Here is an 18013-nt window from a genome sequence, read left to right as displayed (position 1 = left end):
AGTAATAGTGGTCAGAATAATGTAAAAGTATAAATACAGGAGTAGGGTTTAGTATGGGGGAGGGGAAGAAGGAATAAGACTGGAGCCACTTCAACATAGACTTAATTTTTGTAACAGCCAGCCAACTCTGTCTGCAGCCTCTCCCTTGGCTTTCTTCTCTGCTCCTCAGTGAGAGACTAGCATTACCCTATTGTCCGTGTCAGATTCCCTCTCTGATGTGTGATTTTATTGTACTGTGTCCAAGTCTGTATAGATCTCTGAAGGACAGGGAAACTATAATGAATACATTTTTAAAAGTGATAAAAATAACCAAAGATAGCATTTCTATGCATTTTTATCATGACTTCTGCACATCTGGGAGAAAAAGGGGAAATATTTGTTTTCAGTTTTATTTAAAAACTAGTGTCTGGCAGGTGTTCACAGGCTAAGCATTTGAGGATGCAAACTCATTTGCCTCCTTGTTATCCCCCTTCTTTGGGCACATAATACCTTTGATGCTTTTCACTTGTGCAAATCAAGTCAGAAATATTTCCCCCTAATCATAGCCAAGCAGAACAAATTTGTGATTCTTTCTGCCAGATGAGAGGAGAAGAGCCCAGGCCTTATTTACACTGGTGGTGGTGTGTAGGGTACATGTAGCTACATGCTGCAGTGAAAGACAAGCTGTGTCCACAATGCAGCGTGTAGCTACACACAGTAGCAAAAAGCTCTGGCAAGGGGGAGGCAGCGGGGAAAGATTCCAGCACTGGGGAGCTGCCAGAGCCTCTCTTTATTGTTCGAGTCTTTCACGGAGGTGGGGAGAGGCTCTGGCAATAGGGAGGGAGTGGGACACTATACTGGAGACATGGGATGCACTGCTTGGGTGTAGAGAGCACCATCAAGGGCAGGGGTTGGCAACCTTTTAGAAGTGGTGTGCCGAAGACACACTTTAATATAAGGTTTCACGTGTCAATAATACATTTTAACGTTTTTTTAGAAGGTCTCTCTCTATAAGTCTATATATTATATAACTAAACTATTGTCGTATGTAAACAAGGTTTTCAAAATGTTTAAGAAGCTTCATTTAAAATTAAATTAAAATGCTCACCTTGCACCATCGGCCCGCTCAGCCCGTTGCCGGCCTGGGGTTCTGTTCACCTAGGCCAGCAGCGGGCTGAGCGGGGCCTGCGGCCGGGACCCTGGCTGGCAAGGGGCTGGCAGCCAGAACCCCAGACCAGCAGTGGGCCGAGCGGGGCTGGCGGCCGGGACCCCAGACCAGCAGTGGGCTGAGTGGCTCAGCCCGCTGCCACTCAGCCCGCTGCCGGTCTGGGGTTCCGTCCGCCAGCTCCTGCAAGCCGGGGTTCCATCCGCCAGCCCCTCTCAGCCCGCTGCTGGTCTGGGGTCCCGGCCCTGTCCACATAGAGTAAGTACCTACCTTCTCCCTGGTTCTAGCCATTCTCTTCCTCTCTCTGCACTGAGATGAGGGTGGGAGTGTGCTGAGAACAGGGCTGGGGGTGAAGAAGCAGGCTGGGGGCTGGGGTGCAAGGTCTGGCCAGGAGCTAGAATGAGGGCTCAGAGTTGGGGCAGGAGGTTTGGGTGTGGAGCGCTTACCTGGGCAGCTCCCATTTGGTGCGAGGGGTGCAGGTGAGAATGTGGGGGGTGCAAGAGTCAGGGCATGGGGCGTGCGGGGGGGGGCTGGGTATGTGTGGGGGGTGCCGGAGTCAGGGCTGTGGTTGTGGGGGGGGGTGCAGGGGTCAGGGCACGGGCCTGGGGTGTGAGGGAGGAGGGTTCAGGGGTCAGGGAAGAGGGCTGGAGGTGTGTGAGGGGGGTGCAGGGGCCAGGGCTGAGGGGTATGGGGGGGGTTCATGAGGTCAGAGAAGAGGGCTGGGGTCATGGGAGTGCTCCCAGCCCCCTGCCATGAGCGGCTCACGGAAGGGGGCTGGAGGGGTATGCCCTGATTCCACCCTCTTCCCCAAGGTCCCCGGAGCAGAGAGCGGGAGCAAAGAGCGCGCTGCGGCTCCGCTTTTCCCTCTCCCCTTCCGTAGCAAGGGCCATCAGCTGACAGGCTGCAGGGAGGGAGAGAAGGAGGGGCAGGAACCCAGCACGCTGGGGGAAGAGGCGGGGGAAGGGGGAAGCTTGCCTGCCCTGCAAGGAGAGAGCGGTGGGCGGGGGGCGGAGAGAGTGGGCCGGGCCAGGCAGGATTTTAATGACAAGCTGCTGTCCGCCGGGGTCAGCAGACAGCAGCGTGCCATTAAAAATTGGCTTGCGTGTGCTGTCTTTGGCACGCGTGCCATAGGTTGCCGACCCCTGATCTAGGGTATTACCCTAGTCATTACTATAAGGTGGGAGTAAAATGTGTGAAAGACTGTACTAAAAGAGCAGTTAATTATCAATGGTTTGCTGTCAAACAGATTGTGTAGAGTCCCCTGGGGCTCTGTCCTGGGTCTGGTACTATTCAATATTTTCATTAATGACTTGGATAATGCAGTGGAGAATATACTTAATAAAATTTGCAGGTGACACCAAGCTGCAAGGGGTTGCAAGCACTTTGGAGGATAGGATTAGAATGCAAAATGACCTTGACAAACTGGAGGATTGGTCTGTAATCAAGAAGATGAAATATATTTAATAAAGGCAAGTGCAAAATACTGTACTTAGGAAGAACAATGTCAACTGCACAAGTACAAAATGGGGAATGACTGGGAAAAAGATCTGGGCGTTAGAGAGTATCACAAACAGATTATGAATCAACAATGTGTTGCAGTTGCAAGTAAGGCTAATATAAGGCTAAGGCTGGGGTGTATTAGCGAGGATGTTGTATGTAAGACAAGGGAGGTAACTGTCCCGCTCTACCTGGCACCGGTGAGGCCTCAGCTGGAGTACTGTGTCCAGTTCTGTGTGCCACACTTCAGGAAAGATGTGGACAAATTGGAGAGAGTCCAGAGGAGAGCAACAAAAATGAAAAAGGTTTAGAAAATATGACCTATGAGGAAAGGTTAAAGAAAACTGGGCATGTTTAATTTTGAGAAAAGAAGACTGAAGAGTAACCTGATAACAGTTTTCAAATATGTTAAGAGCTGTTATAAAGAGGACAGTCACCAATTTTTCTCCATGTCCTATGAGTATAGGTCAAGAAGTAATCAGCTTAATGTGTAGCAAGAATGATTTAGGCTAAATATTTTGGGGGAAAACATTAATTTTAAGGACAGGCAAGTACTGAAATAGGCTTCTAGTGGACGTTGTGGATTCCCAGTCATTGGAAGTTTTCAGGAACAGGTTACACAAACACTTATCAGGAATGGTCTAGGTATAGTTGGTCCTGCCTCAGCACAGGAGGCAGGACTAGATGACCTCTCGAGGTCCCTTCCAGCCCCACATTTTTGCGATTCTATTATTTGATTGGCATCAGGTAGAGGCCCTTAGTTGGTCAGATTGCGGGTCATTGGTCGTTTTGTCATCATCTTGCTAGAATTTTACTTGTTACTACTTCATGGGAAACCAGCTTAATTTTTATTCAGTTTCACTTCATGTATCAAGTGAAATTTAAACTTGCTTCATTGCATACTAGATAACATGTATCATATGGAATTAAAGCTCTATCATCAGGTTTCTGGATCTGGCATGATGCACCCAAATTACAAGATTGTTTGTGACACACAGGTTTGATATTGAATACTTTTTGAATGACTTACAGCACTGGCATTTTGCCTTTGTGTAAAAAAATGAAAAAAACTACAGAAAAACCTTGACTGGAATAAATAAGGAATATATCCAATTTCTTAACCAGAAAACAATCTATACTCCCATAATCCCCAAACATCTACAAAAATATATTCAATTGGCTCATTAGCACTGACCCCCCCCGACCCCCCCACTTGTAAGGCAACTCCCTTTTCATGTGCTATAATATATATTCTGCTTACTGTATTTTTCATTCCATGCATCGGGTTTTAGCCCACAAAAGCTTATGCCCAAATAAATATGTTAGTCTCTAAGGTGCAACAAGGACTTCTCCTTGTTTCAATCTAAGTAGTATGTTTATGATAGAATTATTCTGTTTTCACCTTTGGGGTCACAAAAATTGGTCTGCACTCTAGACAGCTAGACTGTGAAGGATACAGACATTGTGGACACATGCATAACAGAAGACGTTTCTTAGCAACAAGAACTATGTGAAAGCTTCTGGAATTTCTTATTACCTCAACTTATTATTTCCTAAATGTAATAATGGCTTGCACATTCTGTATGGTTAACAAGCAGAATCAGACACACCGTATCCAGTTCCATTGCACAAACAAACTGAATAATTGCAGTTGTTATAAAGAAGGAAAGAATGAGAAATAAAGTGAAGAAATTCCAAAGATGAATGGGCAAGGAAAATCTAAATTTCATTCCAAACTATTTAATGTGACAAGGAAACCTCACTTTAAAGAATAAGAAAAGAGTTCATTCTGTTTGGGTGGGCGGGAGGTGGGAGGGGGGAAGAGCTAAAGGGCCCATGAAAATGCTGCCTCATTCCAGTAGAATCTTTATTTTGTTGTTGTTTTAGGGGCTGCTCTCTTTTAAGTCAATGGAATGCCCGCTATTCATTTCAATAGAAGCTGAATTAGGTGCAAAATTAATGGTCTCAAGTAGACTTTGAAGTTACACTTTCTCAAATATCTGGTTTACTCTACAGACCTATGTCGGTATAACTACGGTCGCTTAGGGGTCTGAAAAATCCATATCCCTGAGTGACAGTTATACTGACCTAACCCTCTCCCCGCCATATAGACAGTGCTATGTCAGTGGGAGAGCGTCTCTCACTGACATAGCAACTGCCCCTCGAGGAGGTGGATTAACTAGGCCCACCGGAGACCTCTCTCCCATTGGCTTAGAGCATCTTCATTAAAGCATTAGAGCGGAGCAGCTGCTGCAGCATTTTAAGTATAGACTTCCCCTAAGTAAATAGGTTTTACACAATGTTGAGATAGTGCCAAAATAAAAACACAAAGTGTCCAGATCTACACTAGAAGACTTTGCTGGTATAGTAATGTCGGTGAAGGATGTAACTTTTGAACAACACATCTATAGAGGCAAAATCACAAGTGTAGACACAGTTATACTAACATGAAAATGTTTTTGTCAGTGTAGCTAGTTTCACTAAGAGAACTGGTAGATGCTATATCAGCAACAGAACTCTTGCCTGCATAATGTGCATTTATACTAGGCAGGCATGCTGGTATAGCTATATCTGAAAACCTCTTCTACTCCAGACCTGGCCAATGCACACACACAATGGCAGCAACCCTACAGGACCAAAGCGTTATATTATGAAGACTACCTTTGAAAACAGTGAAAGCGAGAAATTTCTTTAAAATGGAAGCTTTGATTCTACAAATCCAGAACATGTTGCTGAAAGACCTTAACATCATGAAAGTTGCTTGTTTCTTTCACTTGAGTTTTCACATGCACAATGCATGAACCCAAAAGAACTAAGGTTTGCTGCTGCTTCTTGACATCTTCAGGCCCACTGTAAATCCAAATATAATTGTAAAGATAATTTTCCAGTTTAAATGTACCAAGTATCAGGAAAAAAATATAGCAAACTAGATTTCATCAACATGATAAATGGCCAAAGAAATGATTCATCTTAACTCAAGAAGAGTTAGGAAAAAGTAAACATCCATTAAAAGTTGACAAAAAAATAAAAACAAAACATCATTTGGAGAGCTGATGAAAGGAGCTGGGAAAAATAATATGCATATCAGACCATTAAAGTCCATAGGAATGGCCTGCAGATTAGGTACCTACTTGTTAAAAAAATTAAAAATCATGCATTGGGTAATATGGTATTCAGCAAGAAGAGGAGAGGTCCAATCATGAATTCATTGAGACTTTTCACATTACATTTACTGACACTCATGTGCTTGCTGATTAATTAATATGAATTATCAATCAAATGTTTGGTCAAAAACCGGTGGGTTTTTTGTGTGTTTTTAGGAGTGTAATGTAATGCGTTATTGTTGTATTGAAGTCTGGGATTTGCCATGAACCTTTTAGACCATGACACTTCTATCTTCATAGGCTCTACCCATGTAAACCTTTACTAGCATCAATAGTTCTCTAATTGATGTCCATGGAACTGCTCTTGGTAGAAATTGGTGGACTTAGTTGTCTTTGCAGGATCAGGCCCACAGGAAATAATTCTAAAATCAAGTTTTTTAACTATCAGTATTGCATTCATATTAATAAACTGGCAGACATACTTATGACAGTTGCCTAAAGCACACATCTGAGCAGCAAAAACTACTTAAAATAATTGGAAATACCCAAATTATATTTACTGTATTATTTAATAAAATCAGCGCAGTAAATGAGAAGGAAGTAGTATCTGGAGGAAAAAACCAGCGCCACCTAGCCCTGATTCATAATCTCTTTTACTCAAATCTAGAATCCTCTGCCTGACTTCATAGAACTCACTAAAATAGTGTAATATATCCTTAACATTATTTATATTTGCCAGATATGAACACTTTCTTTTTATTTTGTTTTTCTCTTAGAAAATGTTTATTATAGTTACAATAAGTTTTAAAATAGTTTACAAAAGGTCTGAAGTATAATTAAAAGAAAAATGGAAAATGACACATTAAGTCCACTCTCACCAGATCAATATATTTAAAGACTTCCAGTTATACTGCAATTTCCACAACTCAATTAAACATGAAGTTAAAAGCATTCTCGGGTTTGATAATGCTACAGTAACCTCGTTTTCTCTTTCTTTATCAGATTATCAATAGCTAGCTGTTCACCCACTGGAATGAACACCAATGGCTCAGATGAATACTTCCAATCTACAAATCATGCAGAGCAGACATTTCGCAAGATGGAGAACTATCTCCAGCAGAAGCAGCTGTGTGATGTTCTTCTCATTGCTGGAAATCACAAGATTCCAGCTCACAGGTGGAATTTTCCTTATTGTTTACTAGCCTTTATAGCCTGACAGTTCCAAGAGCTCAGACAATGTGAGTTCTTACCTTGTCCCTGATTAGTTATGAATGAATGGTTACAATAATTAGCACATCAGCTGAAGACAGTTAAATGATATGATCACAGCTTTAAATTCATTACTGTAAATAGAAAGAAATTCAAGTATGAACCAGTTTTTTTCTATTTTGCTACAGTCAAACTTTAGAGAGATGAGTGAAGCAAACAGCACAAAGACACCCTCTGAAAGAAAAGTTCAGATTTTAATTTACTAGATTACTTTAGATTACTTAATTCCCTTTTAACTTCACTGTTAACCACATTAAGGATAAAGTCTTTTAAGGCAGCCAATATGTTTCTCCTAAACGCACAAATGAATTGCATAATAATGGGCTGTTTCCATTTCAAGATTGGTTCTTAGCGCTGTGTCTGATTATTTTGCTGCAATGTTTACTAATGATGTGCGTGAAGCAAAAGAAGAAGAGATCAAAATGGAAGGAGTGGACCCAGATGCACTGAAAGCTTTGGTGCACTATGCCTATACAGGTAATTCCTAATCTATTCTCTAATTCTGTAAAGAAAGGTGAACACTGTCCAGCATGCAAAATTTTTCACCTCATCCATTTTATATTAGTGCTTAGATACATACCCAATACTGGAAAATATATTTGTGTAGAATGCTATTTACTAAATATGATGACAAAATAAAAATAACCCACAACAACCCTAGCTATCTCTTATTGTGAGGAAAAATAAGACTATGTCATAGTTACAGGGTAAGCTGTGCTTTAGACCTTTTTGTGTCCTTTGAGTGCACCCCTAAGGTGAAAGTTCTGGCTTCATTCATCTCTCTGAAGGGTGGAACAACATGGTTCAACCGCTCTGGGACTGGATCTCTGGGTGGTAAGTTCAATTCAGTCCAGTTACTTCCATCTCAGCTGGGAGAAGCAGACTGCCTTGCTGCATTCTTTCCCTCCTTCCATGAGTCTGCATTGGCATCTCCATCTCAGGCAGCTTCTGACAACCAACTCAATCCCTTTTCTTACCCGTGCCAGCATCTTTAAGGTTTCAGAATCCACTTAGATCCTAGGTTTGGCTTTGGGAAGAACAAACCTCGCTGGAGTGAGGCAGAGGGTGAGGAGGATCCTAACTACCCCCACTGTTTCCTCAAGGAACCCCATGATATTTTCCTCAGACTGTACTTTCTCTTTGCCATTGTTTTGTTTCCTGTTTCTCTCCTCCCACATCTCTAAAAAGCCTCCTTTGATTCACCTCTTTGCAGTCAGGCAGGATAATATCAAATAAGTAAACTGAGGTGCACGTGATATATATAAAAATAGACAACTCCCTCACACTCCACATCTTGTATGACAAATAGCTTATTCTTTTATTGTACCAATGTCTGTGGTGAAAGAGAGAAGTTTCTGAAGCTGAGGAAGAGCTCTGCGTAACTTGAAAACTTGTCTCTTTCACCAACAGAAGCTGGTCCAATAAAACATATTATCTCACTCACCTTGTCTCTCTAACATCCTGGGACCAACATGGCTATATCAACACTGCAAGTACTTATTCCAACAGATATACGAATGTCAAAATATTCTGTTACTCTGTACATGATTAGAACATCTGCTATTTTTAATTCAGACACAAAGAAGAGGAATAGTAATTTAAATGAATAAAGGTCAGATTCTGCCTATTGCTTTGTTCATGAAGTTATATGGGAGGAGCATGCTGAGAACATTTGCCCTTTGGATGCCCCACCAAATGGCCAGGTTCAACTTCAGCAACTCATCTCCTTCAGGGGGAGAGGCACAGGCCCGTCCTTGGAACTGGATCAAGGGGAATAAGAATACTCCTTAATGTCATGAACTAGCCACAAATTTTAAAAATTAACTACTGATGTTTACTTGAAAAAAATTGGTCTAAGATATTTTATGTTAGTAGCAGAGTATTTTCAGCTTTTCTGTTCTACTCTCCCCACTCTTTTCAATACAATTGCACCCCAATGTTTACATTAATTACTAATTTGATTCTGAGACCTTAGTCAATAGCCAAACAGACCAAACCAGAGAAGCGTGAATAGTCTTTTTCTTGCTGCTCTGTAATCTGTGGAGAAAAAATGTTGTAGAACAGATTTCTGTTACTCTAGTGTACAATCCAATTAAAAATATCCACAGCATTTGAAGCTATGCAAGCACTGAAAGGCTGCAGATACTAGCTTTTTGGGAGGTTATTCAACTCAGAATAAAGGTCACTATGCCATAGGTGCTAAAGGAGCTCCTTCTCCCATGCCTGAATCTTGAGAAGGGGGAAAAAACAGTCTCCCAGAATGTAGCAGCACACAAATTACCAGAACAACACCCTTGCACAGTCGATGGTACAGAGATGAACTATCTCAGACTGATCTTCCATTCTCCCTCTCATACATGCACTCATTGGTTTGCTTTGAATAAGACAACTTTCTACATGCATCAGCCTCCAGAATGGGACATGAGAAACTGTGGCTCATACCTGTTGAGCGGGTCCAACCTTTCCATGCATCATTTCAAAGAGAGTAAAAAATTATTTCATGGCAAATATAAAGTAAAATTAAATTTTAAAAAGGTTACTGTGCAAGAAGGGGCATTTAAAATGTATTCCAAGTGCTCATTTCATTTACTGTGTTTTGATATTTACATTAAAGTGCTAAAACTATAGAAGACTGTTTCCACTTTGATGGTCTTAGAATCTGTAGAAATATCAGGTATTATGTAAAAGTGCAACCTACAACTACAGATTTTACACTAATATTCGAATAAACCTCACAACAATGATATTATGGAACAAAATTTGTAAGTGTAATTCAAGAAAATGGATGAATGCAATTTTATAAAAGTTTAACACATTTTAGTTGGTAATATTAAAAGAAAAATGTGATTAATATAAATTAACCGTAAAAGTCTTTTAAAAGTGAGATATGGGAAAAGTTTAATTCATAATTAACATCAGAATTTAAATTAATCTACAGGCATAGTATTTTATTTGAAAATAAATGCATAATATATAAGCATGAAATAAACTTTCCATGTTGTTAATATTAGTTGACCCCTTCAATACTATGTTACATTAAACAGAGTGTACCAACCCCCTACCTAGTACAAAATTACCAGTTTTCTGGGGTTTGGGTTAGTGGGTAACTCAAACAAGATGCCGTGAATTTCAGCCTCAGATTTCTCCCCAGACTGGCTGTTTCTAGATTTTCCCTGCAGGTCCTCCTCCATCCCAATCCCTTGATTCCTATTTACAGAGACACACTTTATATCCCTTTATATCCTGGTTAGCAGTACTGACCCAACCTAAGAATGATCAACAAACATCCTTCTGTATCTTGACTCAGAATTGTCTGGGTATACCGCAAGAAGGACAGGAGACTTGTTATGGGTTTTAATCAAGCCACAACCTTATTATATAGATGTCTGGGACTACCCAGCAGATAAAGTATACAGTACAGGCAAATCCATGCTTATTCAACTCAATTCTCCAGGGCTTCCACCAGCCCCTCTTTATTTCCATCCAGGTCCCCCAGCCGACCCATGGCTTGGACCTTACCATCCACCAGCCTCGTAAGAGGGTTAAGGAGGGCTATGAGAATGGAGGGGGTTGGCTCCCAGCCATACCGATCATAGGAGTCCCCGAACCCCCTCCCCTATTCTGTTCCTTTATCCAGGACCTCCTTTTAAGTCCTTTACCGGGCCATTTATCTGTTCACTGGCTGCCCTCCCTATGGAATACATTCACTGAACATCCACCCAATATTACAAAATAAGTTGCGACAAATCACCGACCACCTTTTCTATTCACCAGAAAAGGTCCGTCCTCACACCTGCTGTGAGGAAGTTGAAAAACCACACTCCACCGAAGCCAATTGTGGTGGTGTGGGAAAAATTCCTTCCCAGCCCCGCTTTAAAAAGGGCTACTAGCGTAATGCCCACAGCAGGTCATAAACCAGCCTGCCATTCACCTTCACTAGCGGAGATTGGGTGGGTGCTGGCTTCCTCACTGCTTGGACATAGAGACCTCCCCCCCCCAGATTTCATACCTTTATGCACATTCCTGGGGGGCAGGGGTGAGTCATTGCTGCAAAGCACCTTTTGCAGCAATTTCTGACCTTCCTCCTCTCTCCCTGCCCCCCAACCACAAAGCAGAGCTGCCTTTCTTTGGGTAAGCCCAGACAAATTCTGCCCCACCTTTAGTTGCTGTGCAGTCATTAGCATGGAATGGTATATCAGAAGTGGGTTGCGGTAGGGGCTGACAATTAGATAAGATCCAGTTGCTGACAAATGCACACAGAAAGAGTATATGATGACAGCAGGCTCATTTGCAACCTAGACTGAAACAGTGGCTATAAAGGGGTGGTTTCAGAGTAGCAGCCATGTTAGTCTGTGTCCACAAAAAGAAAAGGAGTACCTGTGGCACCTTAGAGACTAAGGAATTTATTCGAGCATAAGCTTTTCGTAAGCAGCTCACTTCATCGGATGCATGCAGTGGAAAAGGGGTGGTGATTCAACCTTAAGGCTTGCCCAGATTTTCCAAAGATTTTTTCCCCCATGAGGAACGACTCATGGGGAAAAAATACAAATAGACCCGTGGGGTACATCTACATACAAGCTATGGCATACACATACTTGTACGAGCTCTCATCTGAGCTAACGCACCAAAAATGGTAGCGTAGCCATGGTAGCACAGGCAGTGGCGGTACAGGCGAGCTGGGCCAAATACAAAACCCTTTGAACCCTGTAGGTCTATACTTGGGGTGGCAAGCCCGTGCTGCTGCCTGTGCTACCATGGCAATGCTATTTTTACTGTGCTAGCTCAGATAAGAGCTAGCATGAGTACGCGTACGGGAGCTGGAAATCACACCCATTGTTCGTAGGGTAGTTGTAGCCATACGTACAAGGGAAATGAATGGCAAACCAATTAATGCATAATTTTCTTGGTCTAAACCACACTATAGGAGTTTTAGAGTTAAAGGAAGACACTATAGAAAGTTTGCTGGCTGCAGCTTGTCTTCTCCAGCTGTCTCAAGTCATTGAAGTGTGTTGCAACTTTCTCATGAAGCAGCTCCATCCTTCAAACTGTTTAGGGATTCGATCCTTTGGAGACGCACAGGGTTGCATGGAACTCTTGAAGGTGGCACATCTGTACACTATGGTAAGATTATTAATCCAACCATTTTGAAATGACAGTATGAAGAGCAGGCATGAATACTATATTGGATCTGTAAAATCAATGGGGTGATGGAAAGATGGCCAGGGGTTATTGCAGCAGAACTAGCTGAGTGCAGAGATGTATTGATGCTGCAATTTCACAGACTGATGCAGAGGCTGTGCTCTCCATTTGCACACCTGAGATCCAGAGACATTGAGCCTTGCTAAGGTACCATGCGTCCAGGAACTCCCAGTGCAGGAGTATCCTGCACAATGCCTAACAAGAAATATGTGCCACAATCCATCCTCAAAAGAAAAATGTAATAGGTGTAATTTCTGGGATGAAATTGGGAGCTGATAAAAACATTAGAAAGAAACATTTGATTTTGTTGTTTATATTTTTGACTTGTTATTTAATAACTTGCTGTTATTAAAAAGAAAAAGTATGAACAGCCATCTTGTTATATTTGAAGATACTGTATGCAAGCTGTATTGTATCCTTTGAAAAGTCAACAGGATTCTGGTCTAGCGGCCGTCAAGGAAGGAAAACAGTTCATCTTTATTGAAGAATGGCAGTGCAAAGAGAAGTCAAACACTGCTTTCAAGGTGTAGGCAAACAGGAAGAAAGGCAAAAAAGAAAAAGTAGATGAGATTTAGAAAAAAAATACAAAAAAGTGGCAAGTATAGCAAAATTAATGTAAGAGGAAACATTCTGAGGAAACAAATAGCAATTTTATTCTCAAACTATGAGCACAAGATATCAACAAATTTAGTAGCAGCGTAAAGGCTTCACAATTCTAAAAGCCATTCCAAAGATAGAAGTAAATTAATTTGGACATGGTGGCAAATGAGGACAAACACTGGGATGAATTTGAAGTCATAGGTTACAAATTTATTAAATTTAACACAGCAGAGAGGTATTACCCTCCTTGCCAACTATACTCTCACATACTAGGCATTTTAAGTGGTTCCAGTGCAGGGTTACATGGCTCCTACCACATAACCCACAGACTCTCCTCAGCCTAACCCTAGGACTCAGATCACTCTTCTGAATCCTATCACTGCATCAGTTTCTCTGACAGGGGGACAGAGGGTACTAAAGGGGGAACCTTGGCCCCCAAAGGCACAAGGCCCATCAGCAAAATGTCAGGTTGTTTTTTTTTGGTTTTTTGGTTTTTTGGTTTTTTTTTTTTAAACACTTCTGGGAACTGTTGCTTTTTTCCTTTTAAGATTGGAAACTAGCTACAAGTTGTGACAAACTTACATCCCTACCAAGCACTACATCCTATTCTTATTTAACTCCTCCAGGATGCCCTGAGGAATGCAAAAATACCCACCGGGCCTTAGCTAGTTTGGCCCCTATGGGAAGAAAAAAATCCTTCCTGACCCCAAAACAGGTCAACCCCACTGCATCTGCAATAACACAGCTCTGAAGCTACCAGTTCAATGTGGGAAGGGTGGGGTTGTTGAAACGGGTCAAAATGAGGCTCCACATGGCCTTGGCTAGGGTTTAAGTTAATGAAAGGGATGTGTTAGGGACCATCTGGCCAATGAGTGGCTGGAGACTAAGCACTTGGAGAGGTCACCTCTGCATCCCCCAGTGTGTGTTCGCCTTCTCATTTCTACTGGGATCTCCCAATCACTGATGGCCCCATCCAGTTTTTCACCCATTAAGGTGGGCGAGTAGCATGAACAGATTGACGGCACTTTGTGTGTCCCTTCCTGTAATATTACTAGAATACATATATACACTTATCGAGTTTGTGGACAATACCAAGCTGGGAGGGGATGAAAGTGCTCTGGAGGATAGGATTAAAATTCAAAATGATCTGGACAAACTGGAGAAATGGTCTGAAGTAAATAGGATGAAATTCAATAAGGACAAGTGCAAAATACTCCACTTAGGAAGGAACAAATCAGTTGCACACATACAAACTGGGAAATGACTGCCTAGGAAGAAGTACTGCAGAAAGGGATCTGGGGGTCATAGTGGATCACAAGCTAACTGTGAGTCAGTGTAACACTGTCGCAAAAAGCAAACTTCATTCTTGGATGCATTACCAGAAGTCTTGTAAGCAAGACACAAGAAGTAATTCTTCCACTCTACTCTGCACTCATTAGGCCTCAGGAGTATTGTGTCCAGTTCCGAGTGCCACATTACAGGAAAGATGTGGAAAAATTGGAGAAAGTCCAGAGAAGAGCAACAAAACTGATTAAAGGTCTAGAAAACATGACCTATGCGGAAAGATTGAAAAAATTAGGTTTGTTTAGTCTGGAGCAGAGAAGACTGAGAGAGGAACATGATAACAGTTTCCAAGTACATAAAAGATTGTTACAAGGAGCATTGAGAAAAATTGTTCTCCTTAACATCTTAAATACTCACATGTATCCAGGAGCTGAGGCTTTCAGAAGAATATAAAATATATCAAGACTCAGGGTAAAGTCATAAGATTTGGTCACACTGCACAGATGTTACTCCCACTCCCCCTTTTTCCTGCTACTCAGATGGAGCAAATCCCAGCCTCCAGAACTGGCTCCTGTTCTTGTTTACAAAATGAAGCATGGTGCTGGCGAAGTGAGGCAGAGAAGAACACTACAAGCCCCAGAAGGGGGCCTTATATCACCCAATCACTAAGTGCTTAGGGACAAGAAAGGAAACCTGCACCTTCTGGAACCAGTTGAGGAATAAATTTAAAAGAAAATTTGTTTTAAAGTAGATTGAACCTGTCTTACAAAATGTTTTGGGGGAAGATCAAGTAATACTGCACACACCCTGAACTTCAGGGGAGTGGACTGAATAAAAGATTATGATTTTGGCCCATCACCAGTTCAAACGTGTAAAAATATCCAAATTAAGGGAGCAATTTACAAAGGCATATTGCAGATAGAGAGATTGCTTGCAATATGAGCTAACAGTAAACAGATTAAAAAATCAGCCACAAAAAACCAAACCTGAGAACTTCTGTTCAATTACTTTAGTTATTGATGCAAAGTATTAACAATTTCCTGCCTGGTATCTCTCTCATGCAGATGAAGCCTGTTCTGATAAACAGCTTGTACTATTTTTGTAACTTAAAGTGGATTTGTCTTCCTGTTCCTATTCCCTGGATATCACAACATTAGAGCAGGATGTGTATTAAGGACCAAAGTGAACATCTCCTTTAAACCCCCAATACTGTTATTTTTATATCTATTTTAAATACAATAACTCTTTTCAAGTTAAATAGTAATAAAGTCTCTAACATTACTATAATGAAGTCTAACATATTACTGCCTACAAACAAAATGCATGATATTTTCAACTTTGAAAATGTCTCCATCTCCTTGTTCCAGGTTGCATTATATTTTCAAATATGATATACTACTTTAATGTAATTGTAGATATTAATTTATATTTCAAGCACATCCACTGAATGCAAACATACCTGGCTACATGTGTACAACAAATATCATCTTTAATGTATTTTCCTTACTACTGACTTGTAATTAGACTTCCAGAAGTAGTGTTTTTTGGGAAAATAAAAATATTGCTTTGAATGAAAGATTTTAGGACACCAAGATTCATGGCAAAATCCTGCAGTCCATGGAGAACTGTACCTGAGTAAAAACTGCAGGCCTGGGTCCCCAAGTATTTTAGATTTTAGTGGGAGAAATGTATAACCAGGACTGAATTTCCATTGTCTAACAAAAGGTATTGTTAAAGAGAAAATGTATTTTCTCTTGCTATCTTTTCTGCCATTAGTAGTACAAATATGTGGTCAAGACTTGGCACAGTTTACTGCAAAAGAATGCTGAGGTAAGAACTTGGTGTGTTTAAGACATTTGCATTCATCAATATCTAACCAGCAATAAATTGGACATTCAAACTGATTGTATGTATTCTATTCCAGGTTTATTAGTATAATTTAGCTCTGATTTTCAATCTTAAATTGTTTTAGAACAACATATAGTCGTTGTGTAGAGACTATGCTGGAGTGTAGAGGCTAGCCAGTGCTGCTTCCTCTTCTGAAACTGGGGCAGCATCAGGCCTCCAAAACTGGGTAATTTCCTCCTCCTTTTACATGTACTTGACAATAGAGTAATGGATTACAGAGAGAAAGTCTCATGTTAAATCAAGATAGAAAAGCTTGTTCATGAAAAGCACGCGCGCGTGTGCACATACAATTTTTAAAAATAAGTCATTTAAATAACCTGGATTTAAATCACTCCATCTTGATTCAAAGCATAAGACTGAGTCAAAAATCCTGGATTCTATTCCTGATTTTGTCACTGACTCACTGTAAACTTTGGACAAATCACTTACAGAATCATTTTCAGAAGTACTTAGTAACCATGCTCCTCATGCAGCTGAAACTCAGGTCATTAATCTCTATAAAATGGGTGTAACTTTCAGGGGTTTTGAGAGACCTAGAGAGTTGTTTTACTTCTAATCTTGGATGAAATATCATATTAATAGTAAAACAATCTTTAATAATCCCTCTATAAATTAAGAATAAATCATTCAATCTGAGTGTTTAATGCTCAAAAAAGTGAGGAATTTATCTCTCTCTGGACCTGGGTGCTCTCTAGGCATATGGCATACAATCTTCTCCATACTGTTGTTAATGAACTTCACCACCATTGTGCTTCTGTTCCTGGGCCTCTCTTTGGGCAGAGTGTGACAACTAAGCCAAAGTGTTTCGAAAGTTTGTTCACAACATAGCACAATGTTAAAAAAAACATCAATACCCTGTAATTCTGTTTCTTTGAAGATGTTACCACCCAAGATTCTTGTCCTGGGGCCTCAGCTTTCTAGTGCCAAACTGGTTTGAGATCTCCAAGGTATTAGATTGTTGACACTGACAGTTGGGTATGAGCTTCTCCCCTGAGTTCCTTCTCACCTCTGCCTCTTCCCCCGCCAGAACCTTCTAAATACACTCCTGAGGGAGCACCCCTAAAATTGCCAACTCACCAGGCTGCCTTTCCTTGCCACTGCTGATGTATCACAGGAGGACCCCGAGCCTGCTAGGTGCTAATGTGCTAAGGCAGGAAAAAACATAGTTCTTCTTCTACCTAGTATTGAAATGCCAAGGCAACTATGATGATGTTTCGAACCTCTCATGCATGTTAGCCCTCCATGCCTCTGATGAGGGAGTGACCAATGGCTTGAGAGAGATGGAGCTGCCTAAAAATAGTTAGTTTCCTCAAAAGAACTGGAGTAGTCATGGGAGAAAAAAATCCAGTGCATGGTTCCTGTGCGGGAGCTCCTTTGCTAACCATAAAGAGACCGACTGACAGAAGACTCTAGAGGGAGCTGAGGCAGCAGTAATTAGAATGGAGCACATGGCTCAGACCCAACTGCCAGTGTCTCCAAGAACAAAGATGAAGATCGGGAGGAATTCTAACCTATCTTGTTAGTAGTGGTGTACTATTATTTATGTATTACAGCAGTGTCCAGAGGCCCAGTTTGGATTGGGGGCTCATTGTGCTTTGCTCTGAAACAGTTCCTGGCCTCTAGATCTATCCTGTTCATACACTATCTCTAAAGAAGGCTAAAGCCACAAAACTCACTTTGATATCTCACTTAAGTCATAAGTCACTGTCTGGAATTCACAAATGAAAGGCTGGCATACAAACTCAGTACAAATCCTCTAGATCTTTTCTATGTGGTGTTCAATTGCATTCTACATTTCAAGTTATCTATTTCTTTTTAGGCATGGAAAACAATTTCTTAAAGAAATTAATTTTGGCTGTACTTAAGAAACCATGTTAGATTCAGTAATCTGTAGAACATTTGTCTAGATTCTATTGGGGAGCAGGCATACAATCTATGCAAAAGATGCATTCTCTGTTCATATACTGTATCGGGTGTCAATAACATGCGTTCACTGAAATCTATTCCT

General features: G+C 41.1%; 1 protein-coding gene across 2 annotated transcripts in view; it reads left to right on the top strand.

Annotated features, from left to right (window-relative positions):
• Positions 1-18013, top strand: part of KLHL4 (kelch like family member 4) — a 76379-nt gene that overhangs the window by 37670 nt on the left and 20696 nt on the right. For both annotated transcript variants that reach the window (XM_074964445.1, XM_074964444.1), the window contains exons 2-4: positions 6748-6921; positions 7355-7491; positions 11939-12135. In XM_074964445.1, coding sequence (XP_074820546.1) covers positions 6779-6921; positions 7355-7491; positions 11939-12135 — 477 coding nt within the window. In that variant the 5' untranslated portion in view covers positions 6748-6778. The remainder of the gene's footprint in view (positions 1-6747; positions 6922-7354; positions 7492-11938; positions 12136-18013) is intronic.

The sequence above is a fragment of the Natator depressus genome, chromosome 9, assembly GCF_965152275.1.
Source record: "Natator depressus isolate rNatDep1 chromosome 9, rNatDep2.hap1, whole genome shotgun sequence".
Lineage (NCBI taxonomy): Eukaryota > Metazoa > Chordata > Testudines > Cheloniidae > Natator > Natator depressus.
This window is presented reverse-complemented; position numbering and strand designations above follow the sequence as displayed.